The sequence below is a fragment of the Centrocercus urophasianus genome, unplaced genomic scaffold, assembly GCF_019232065.1.
Source record: "Centrocercus urophasianus isolate 14NV4802_14NV808 unplaced genomic scaffold, USGS_Curo_1.0 seq_28, whole genome shotgun sequence".
Lineage (NCBI taxonomy): Eukaryota > Metazoa > Chordata > Aves > Galliformes > Phasianidae > Centrocercus > Centrocercus urophasianus.
Window position 1 is genome coordinate 10,162,183 of NW_024884844.1, and position 10,171 is coordinate 10,172,353.

At 37.0% G+C, this 10,171-nt stretch overlaps 1 protein-coding gene across 1 annotated transcript in view; it reads right to left on the reverse strand.

Moving 5' to 3' along the window:
• Positions 1-9,745, reverse strand: part of LRP1B (LDL receptor related protein 1B) — a 440,883-nt gene extending 431,138 nt beyond the window's left edge. Inside the window, exons 1-2 of the mRNA XM_042827024.1 lie at positions 9,724-9,745; positions 8,789-8,914 (exon numbers count right to left, since the gene is read on the reverse strand). Coding sequence (XP_042682958.1) covers positions 8,789-8,914; positions 9,724-9,745 — 148 coding nt within the window. The remainder of the gene's footprint in view (positions 1-8,788; positions 8,915-9,723) is intronic.
• Positions 9,746-10,171: the final 426 nt, after the last annotated feature.

The following is a 10,171-nucleotide window of genomic DNA, read 5'->3' on the forward strand; positions in this document are numbered from 1 at the left end:
CCTGCTAAGCCAGAGGCATGTGGGTATCAATGTTTCTTTGAACAACATAAAATGAAAGCATCAAGCAGCGCAGAGGCATGAAAATGTTTCATTTCTATCTGTAGCATTCACCTAGAAGTACTAGGACATACATACAAGCTGCTAAAACAAGGGCGTTCTGGATTAGATCTGTACATCCAAAGTTAACGTAAGGAACTCAATCCTGAAGGATACCTTCAGAATGAGATCTTGTTCATCATTTCCTGTTATGCCTTATTCAAAGAGTAAAATGCATTGCAGTTGAATTCAGACTTCTGGCAATCGTGAGTTATACTTTTTTTCATACTTATGCATTATTTGTGAACATAGCTTTTGTCTTGCATTATTTCTTCATCCATAGCAAAGTGCCCTCTTTGCTGACTAAACTACTGTGCATTACAGAGCTAAAACCATATCTGAATTCTTATTTTAAATCAGGGCCCTATTTTCAGAAAGAGCAATTTTACTTTTCTTGCAGAAAGCCATCTGCCTGCTAATGAGAGATGTTTTCATCAGTAATTTTGAGAAGAAAAATGGTTATTGCATGTTAGCATTTCCAAAGTGACAAATAAAGAATACCACCCGGCTCGCTATTTTAATACACTACATTTCTCCTGGTGTGGGATCTGCAGGCCAGACGTATCATTATAATTATACACATTTGTAATGAGTCTCGGTGCCATCGGGGCCCACAGTGAAGTAGCATCACCTCAGATAAAAACCTTTCAACAAAAAATTTCATACGTAATAATGCTGTAATTTATATATCTTCACATTATCAAGAATTACCTCCTTACACCAGCAAAGCCAAAAAGGATTTTGATGATGTTATATACTTTTCTTTTTCCTAAATATGTTTTTAAATACTCAATAGACCAGGCTGTGTAACAGCAATTTCTCTACCTCCATTTTTCTAAAGCTATTCCTGGTGCAGATTGGAATGACATCCTAACAACCAAGGCTATCACAATCGACTCGATATTTGGCTGAATTATCACATTTAAGGTGCATTTCACCTTTCCCAAAATACTTTTTCCCCCAATGCTGAATAGTTGACAAGTTGGCAAAAGACAAAGGACTGCTCAGGAAGATAAGAACCAAGGCAGGAAATGAAGGAATAAGGATTAGAGCACTACTGAAAAGAATGAGACCCAAGGGAAGAAAGGGAATCTGTTTAGGATGATGTCAGAGGAAAAGTAAAGGAAGTAAGAGGATGACAAAGAGTTTCAGTACTTTTATCAGCAGAACCACCAAAGCAGAAAATGTAGGAAAAAAAAATTAAGTGCCAGCCAAGAGCTAGGGACATAAATGTGTAGAAAAATGCAGAACTGGAATGAAAGGGAAAAGGCAAATACAGAAGTCCCTGGAATAAATTCACCCACACTACCATTTCACATCTCTTCCCCTCAATCACTAATGTAAAATGGCCAATAAATTTGTGACAGCCCCATGTTTTAGTGATGACAAAAGCTTTTTTTGCACCCCTCTGCAACTTAGATAATTATTGGTACAGTTCCTTTCAACATAAGGCTATTCCTTAGCTCTTCAGTGGGTACAAAGCAGCACACATATCCCTCCTGTGAAACTAGAATTGCCCCTGAAAGACTGCCCATGCCCAAACTATGATCACCACTGAGATGTGAATCTTTTTTGAAGCCAAATACTGTGAAGAAGGTCAGGGCTACAAAACAATGCCTTTATGTTACGATTAACAGCCAGCACAACCTCACATAAGAGAAATTGTGGTAACTCTTGCCACTGCCTTTTTTGACGTCTTCAAAAAATAAAAATGCTTGGGGTAAAAAGTTGCAAACTTGGTCAAAGTGTGACTTACTTTTATAAGCTTTTCATAAGATTGATATTTTCTTGTCTTAGTATATATCCCAATAGAATTGTTTCTGTGTAGGAAGTGAAATTTTAGCAAGCAATTAATCCACAAATGAGCTGTTTCACAGTTTTAAGTCCTGGGTATCATCCTTCAAAGGCTCTATCCTGCCCTTGTGTTTATTATACCTATATGTTTCCTCAGGCCTTAAAAGAGCGACTATTTTGCCAGCAATGATATAACTGAATTCCCCATGAACCACTTTCAGAAAGCCATGCAGAAGATAATCAGCCACAGACAAAAAAAAAAAAAAAAAAAAAAAAAAGCAGTATGTTTCTAATGACCATGTTACTGTGAGATGCAATGACCTCTAAATCCTCAAATTCTGATCTTGCTGTTGCATTTTAGTCCAGATATTACAGAGGAAAAAAAGCAGCTGGTGAGCTACAGAATTTATATCTATTTTAACCTAAGCCACTTGATAGCAAATACACAGAATAGAAAAATAAACCAATAAGAACTTCCTGAATGGTTTTAGGTTTTTGCAATTACGAATATCTTTAAAGCAAAAGCAATTAAATTCTACTATCTGCCAAATTACAGTGTTAACCTGACCATTGAATACCATCTTCAAAACAATTATTTCCGAAAATATTTTTTTTTCCAACAAGGAGAAATTACAGCACCCTAAAAAGGAATGCTCCCTGTTGCTAAGGCTTTGAAGAGAATGCAGCATGGTCAGCTGGGTCCCCAGGAATATTTCATGTTTCTGATACCAGTTGGACAAACATACCCTGTTGTCTACTCTTTTGAACACGACCTGATCTTCCTTACCCTATTCCAGCTCCCCCATGTTATCATGTACATCCATAGATTCATCCTTTACTATTAAATAATAATACATTATAGCAGGCCTAAACTTAAATTTCCCATACTTCAGATTGCAGAAGGCAATCAAACTCCAACCAAAAGCCACAAAGTCCTTCTGTTGGGACCCACCAGTTTGTGCTCAGAGTTATACTGCCATTCAGTGTTACACCAGCACATTTGCTTGACTCTTCTGCACAGAGGCCCAGGCTGCCTGCAACCATTTGAGCACGCCCTAATAATGTTAGGAAGGTGTTTTAAAGTAGGAGCCATGCTATGTATTCACACAAAAATGAACAAATTGGCTGTATTTGAAGAAGGATAATGCACTTCTTCCAGTAATTTCACAATCTGCTTACGTCTCAGAAATAGTTTTACTGGTCATTGGGAAAGAATAAAAAGGAATTGCCTCTAAATGTTCTCTAGGGTCTCTATACCATCACTTATATACTGTCTGGGAGAGAAGGCATGTAAAAAAAATGTCATCCTCATTCCAGGCCCATTGCAAGCACTTATAAGCACCCAAAGATGGGGCAGCACAAAGGGAGAAGGAGAAGAACTAAAAGTGAGAAATGAACATCTCCAAAGTGCAAAACCTCTCAAGGACAACTGGGCCTTACTGATAGCTGTCCCACATGCCACACTGGATCAACCTGAACTCCTCTGTAATGCAGAGTTTCTCTCAATGGGGTGCTTCTCCATAACCTTTACTGAAGTCTTAGAGGACACAAGCACAATTGACTTCCATCCTTTCCAGGCTACTTGTCTAATATTCAGTTAACTACCAGAACATCAGCAATCCTATCACAGCAGCAAAATGCCCTTTCCTGGAGAGGCCAAGCGATGAATTTTTCCCCAAACGGTAAAGAAAGGAGAAAGCAGAGGTCAGAAGCTGAAGCCCAGGCAGCAGATGTTTACCTTGGGAGAAGGGGCAGAGAACAAAATATCTGAGCAGGACCAAGCAGCTACATGACAAAAAGCAGTACGGCAGAACAGGTCATAGCAAATACATCCTTGATCATCTGTGGTTACCAACTGCAGTTGTTTCACCAGAGGAAACAACAAAGAGATTCTCATTTGAAAGTGTTTTCTTCCAGATCAGAGAAGTTTGACCTGCTACAACACATTTGTTTTGCTCTCTCAGAAGCACTTCTGTTTACCAGTTAATATAAAAAACATGGCAATACTGTATTGTTATGCTAAGCATTTAACTTAATTTTACATAATCTAGCAAAAGTTTCATAAGATCTGCTAACATTTGTCAATTTGTTGTGGTTTATGTCCTACAAATCTAAAGAAGTTAAACTTCTATGCTATTGCTATGAAAGATCCTGACTCAGAAAAGGAAAAACAAGTAGCAGACATTCATCACCTCGAACAAATCAGTTTAATATGAGTACTAACACAGTTATGTGTCTTGCTGAAGAATAGATACAAGCAGCTATTTTACACAGCGGATTTCCAAAGCAAAATTAGAATAGATAAGAACACAAGATCACATTTTTCCGTTGTGTCCAGTATTTTTGACATTTACCTTTAACAGCCTCATGGCACCTCATCCTGAATGCACGGTATGCATTTATTGATCCGGGATTTTCCAAAGCTACTTAAGAGTGGTTTGGGAACCTGACTTCTATTGAACTTCAATGACTCTACACATAAAAGAATTAAGAGCTTTAGGAAACGTTATCTTCGTTGTTATTGCAGGAGTAACACAGCATCCAATTACCTTATCCTGTGCTGGTAAAAGAACAACTTAGGTACTATATTAACAATTTTTATGCTTATAAAACTAGTCTCAATTAGCAACCAGACAATTAAAAAAAAACTACTTCAGCATACAATATGAGATCCAAAAATGGTATTTCTGGTTGCTGCCTGTATCTTCCTTCAACTATAGTTTAATTGTAATTACAGAAGGTGATATTCCCTCAAAATCCTAGAGAAGGATCATCATCAGAAATCATTTCAACATCTTACGATAAAGCTCCACCTGCTCAAACTTCTAGAATTATGGACCATTCAAATTGATTATTTGTTAATGAAAACTGAAATCCTTTCAGTTTATAAATAGCTACAAATAAATTATCTAAGTGGACTGCATTCAAATATTCATCTGGCTAGCATTTAAGAAATAAATAAAAGGGCAACGGGCTCAGAAGAAATTATAGTTGGGGACAATATGAGAAAATTGCAGTCTAATGATGTAGAGTGAATTGTTTTTGAAATTGTATTACTGCTAGAATAATTGAGTATCAAATATTTTCATGTCTTGATAGTAAAATCTGATATTGTAACTCTCTCAAGATATTCTTGATACTCCAGCAAAATTTAGGTTGATAGGCAGCTCTAATGGGCACCTGCATGGTAGCAATCTGCAGCCTGGAACACATCACAAAATGGTGTGAAAAGAGTTCTGGGTATACTTGTGCCAGACAAAGTCTGCACACAACAAGTATCAGCAAGTACTATCTTCCTCTGTTTTGTACAGACAATAAGACTCCTCTGTTTCATGGCAAAGAGACAATAAGACACCCCTTGTACTGATCATCACAAAACCCAAACACAATCATGTGGTATGTACCACTCCAGAAAGAAGCTACAGGAAAATTAAGTAATTTGGTTGCCTCTGTTCCACATTCCTTAGCATGATGCACTCTGACAAAGAACAGTTTGTGAGCTCAGGTTAGAAATAAAACATTCAAAGCAGATAAATCCTGAAGCAGATAACACAAAAATCTGTGTGTACTAAACAGATGGAGTCATTTGCAAATAGACCTTTTAAGAGTCTGGTCAGTAAGAGGTTGAGGGGCAAACCTGTCAGTAGTATATCAAATCTCTCATTAGGAGGCAGTGTGCAGATTTTTTCTTGGGCATCCACAAAGCTGGTTTAGAGAAGAACTTGTTAGAGCCTCAGCTGTAATGCAACACACACCGATATCTCAAAATGGCAATGCTTTAAACTGGTGCTTTGATTGAACTTTTGCATTTAAGATATTAGCTATACAAAAGCCTATTACTATTTTTGTTTTTTAAAACTCCATTTCCTTCAAGAGTATTTTTGATTCTTTTGTGTTTATCTCAGCAGCATAGCTTAGCAGATAACCCTATAGGCAAAAACAAATAATAAATGGTAATTAGGAGGGAAAAAAAAAACTTTGAGAAAGTCCTCTAAACATCTGTCTCAACCTCCAAACCGTCAGCTATCTACAAAGTCAAGCATTCATGGCCAGATTCTGGGGCGCCTGATACAGCTCTATTGATTTCAAGTGAGCTTGCTGATTTAGCCTACTAAAGAACCAAGCCTCATCCGATTAGGTTAAGTACATTGATTTTTGAATCCTGACTATTTGCAAAAACTTTATGAACAACTTGGAGAGTTATCACCCCAGGAAAGGGTAGAAATTACTTGGACAAGTATTTTATTAGTATTATTTTTATTAAACAATTTTCTTATAACAGATCATTAATGGTAAAGCAACAATATTTTTTTCACTAAATTTTTTATTCTGAATTACTGAACCAGGTTCTTTGGTATTAACAAAAGTATCAGCGCCACCAAGAGCAGAATGAATTACTGTGGGTAAGAAACAGAGAGAACACATGTAGATGCTGCAGTTCTGCTTTTACAAAGCTATTGCTGAGAAGAGTTGGTGGAAGCTGAGAAGTAGAAGGCAGATAGCTGCTGTCTTTTGACTCAGAAAAACAAAGGCCGTGACAAAAAGCTCAATTACTTTTGTCCAAAGCTAAGGAACTTTTGCCAGCATCAAGTTCTGCCCCAGCTTCTGCCAACTCAGTGGCTGAATGCAATATTAACTGACACCTTTTTTCTCCTTCATATTCCAGTCCTAGATGTCTCTATCCCTTTATTTTTAATTAAGGTAGTAAAGGGGGCTAGATTGCATGATTCCAGGCAGATTCTTGAGAAAAACTGTTTGTGCAATGATACCATGTGTTTGTACAGACCAGTGAATTTCAAGATATGGTTCAAATCTTGGTTAAAATGCCAGTAGGAGGGAGAACACAAAAATATTTTGTTCCTATGAGTTTTCTGCAAATAAATGGTTGAGAGATGAGACTAATAAGACTTTTCATATTCTCACCATGGGAAATGCTGCAGCACGAGAATTTCTCACTTTTTAGACACCTTGACATCCTCACGGGAGAGAGGCAAAGAAATTCCACTTGCAGAAAAAGCTTTGATCGATGTTTGCATGTTATTAGAACCCAGAAAACCCTATTGCTAGGCACAAATCTGCAGAAAAATCAATCAAACTTCATTTGTTTATGGCTACAGGAACCGCTAGCAACGTCTGTCAGGCCACACCAAATAATTTACCTTACGTAAGTCATCAAGGAGCTGAAAAATAGAAGCTGCATTTATCTATAAACAAACAGATAGAAAATGCACTAAAGCTAGAAGGTGCCAAGTTCCTGGCATTAACACCAGACTTGTCAAATATAAGGGTATTTTAAGGTGGTTTTTAACTCCTTGCAGGGTGATACAAAAAGGTCGGCATGAAAATTAAGGAATATGATATTCATCACCAGTGAGAAGCAACCTACCTGATGAAACTAGAGTACAGAAAAGCAACAACGCTAATGTTAACTTTGGACTTTGGACAATATAAGCAATGCATCCTACAGAAACTGTTAGTGCTTGCAACGGAAAAGTTGTTTCCAAAAGGATTTGACTGGCTGATGTCAGAAGATAGCAGGCTTGTTTTCCCACTTTAATTCCCTTTCTTCTAGTTATCAATAAACTTCAGAGGTTATGTTTTTAACCCACTGTGATTCTGAATGGCTTTACTGAACACATATCTTATGATTCAGTACAATAAACATGCAGAGTTCTTGGGAGGGAAATAACCAGAAATCTAGCAGCAGCTGGATACAAAACTATGTGCAAAACACCTGGAAGCAGAATAAAACCTGTGTTTGTGACAATCTCCATGCTCTTACCACAGTCTTCATTAGAAAGCTGAAAGATTTTAAGCTGTCAATACGCTATGCTTCAATGTCATCTTTACAGATATCAGCTTAAAGACAACAGTGATCAATCAGTAGCACAGAAATAAAATCCTGAGTACACCTGAGGCTTTCAAATGCAACACTTTGTTTTTAAAAATCCCCAGAAGTTTCACAAGCACTTCATCAGAGCACCCTCACCTCAGCCCCAGAAGCAATTTCCCTATCAATTTCAGAAACAAATGGTGAAAGGTTGCAATCAACTGTACAGTATTTGCCAAACAGAAATGCTTTGCAGACATCTCAGCTTTCTGTCTCTTGTGTTAAAGATCAAGCTCTTAAACGTTGTCTGATGTTCAATTCTTTTCTTTAATTTTAATAGTAAACTACAATTCTAGCCTTTTTGATTGCAAACATTGCTTTGATGCAAAATACATGTTTCTTCTCTCACATTAAGTGATTATTCTGTGGATAAAAATCAGGAAATTCACTCATTTTCCCCAGAAAGCAAGAAACATATTAAGATTTAATATCACCTCATCAGGAGTCTAAAAGGCAGATAAGAAAAATAGTCTGTAAGGTTTTTGCTCTGGTCCTCAGAAGCTCTTAGTCACATTAAAAAAAAATAATAATAATAAAAAGACCTTTTATTATAATTAACATGTTTTATTAAAGCTTTCTCTCCTTTTCTTCTTTTCTCCTCATAGTTCTTACATCTGCTTTCATTTCTCCCTTTGATGTTTGTACGCTCTTCATACTTTTATGGAAAACACCCTGCACTACTTATTTCCATCCAGCCATCCCTCTTTTCAGAGCACATTTTCCCCATGCCTGACTTTGCCTCTGCCCTCTACAGCTCAGTGAGAGCATAGGGAACATATCCTCTGGTGCCAGTGTTCATAATAAGGTGGCACATGAACAAAACACCTTCCATTTCTTTCAGCTCTCACCTAGATACTGGAAGTAATGCATTTCCTTGATCGGAAAAAAATTATTAATTAAAAAAATAAAAGCACAGCCTATGCCTGTTACACAGTGACTGCAAATACAAACTATACCTTTAAAGGGAAGATAAAATAAGGTGAGAAAATTGGCACTTTCTTTACTTACATGTGTCTACAGACTCATCTGAATCATCGGGGCAGTCGGGTTCTCCATCACACAGCCAGTGCTGGGAGACACAAGTCACGCGATCACGGCACAGAAACTCTCCTACATCACATAAATGATGTTCCTCTGAAAACAAGAATGTTTTAGAATGAGGTAAATTAAAAAAAAAAAAAAAAAGGAAAAAGTGACACAATGAAAATTAAAAGTGGAAAATAAAGTGAAATATTGATGTTGAAATCAGGCATCAATACAAAGAACAGAAACAGCATGAAGCAATTATTTGATGAGGTGCCTAAAGGCAGTGACTTTACACAGGGAGGATAGCCCTAAAATTCTGGTACATCCCATAATCATTCCAATCAGACATGAACAGGATTAGCACCAACTTACTTCTATGATGAAGAACATTAAGAATTCCTATTCTCCAGCTCTTTCACTATTAAGTAAATTTGTTAAATGCATAAATTCAATAACCTTTAATTTCATGCTTTCATTTTTGAAGCCTCGCACACACAAAGTATTATCTGACTTCAACCACCAAAATCTGAAATCCTAGAGATATGGAAGACATAGTTAACAGAAGATTACTCCATCATTAACTAACTACTCTGTCATTAATTAAAACTCACAAAGCCTCCATGCAACTATCTTATATTCAATTTATTGATGCATTAATTGCAGTAGTTCTGTCCACAACTGTACAGCACAGGAAAGGCTCCGTACAGATAGAACAGAGGAGCACCTTCACTGGAGTCAGTACTATTACAGAGATAGAAGAATGAATACATAGGAAAGAAAGAACTGAACTTAATTCCACCTGTAGATCTACTCACAAGCTTGGTTCACAGCAAAAAACAATGGATATGTTTACATGTTACTAATCACTGCTAGCATACCTCAAGTCATTGCCCTCTTAGTCCACTAGCTCCACCAACTTTTGGACTGATTTGCTCCCATGCAAGACCAGCTTTGCTACAGCTTGTGATTAAATGCTTAGAATTATCCAGAAGCCTTAGTACACTCATTTCTTAGCTCTGTCAACTAGCAATTAGCATCATAACAAACACCCAGTGTTCCTCCAAACAACTCAGCTGGCTTTCTACAAGGAAAACAAAACATTTTCCAGATAAAATATACAGACTGCATTCTCTAATCCCTTGAAGATATGCTTCTAAGCACACATGTATAGCTGACCCTAAGCTTCAAAAGAAAAGTGATGGCACAGTTCTTGGGACTTTAGGAAAGAACTAAGAGTATTTTGTTAAAATTAACCCATTCATTACCTATACATACATTTCATTTTTAGTGTCAGCCTATAAATCCATCAAGGGATATAATTTCAAATGAGTCAAAGCTGCAACTCTAAGGTAGATACCATTTGTG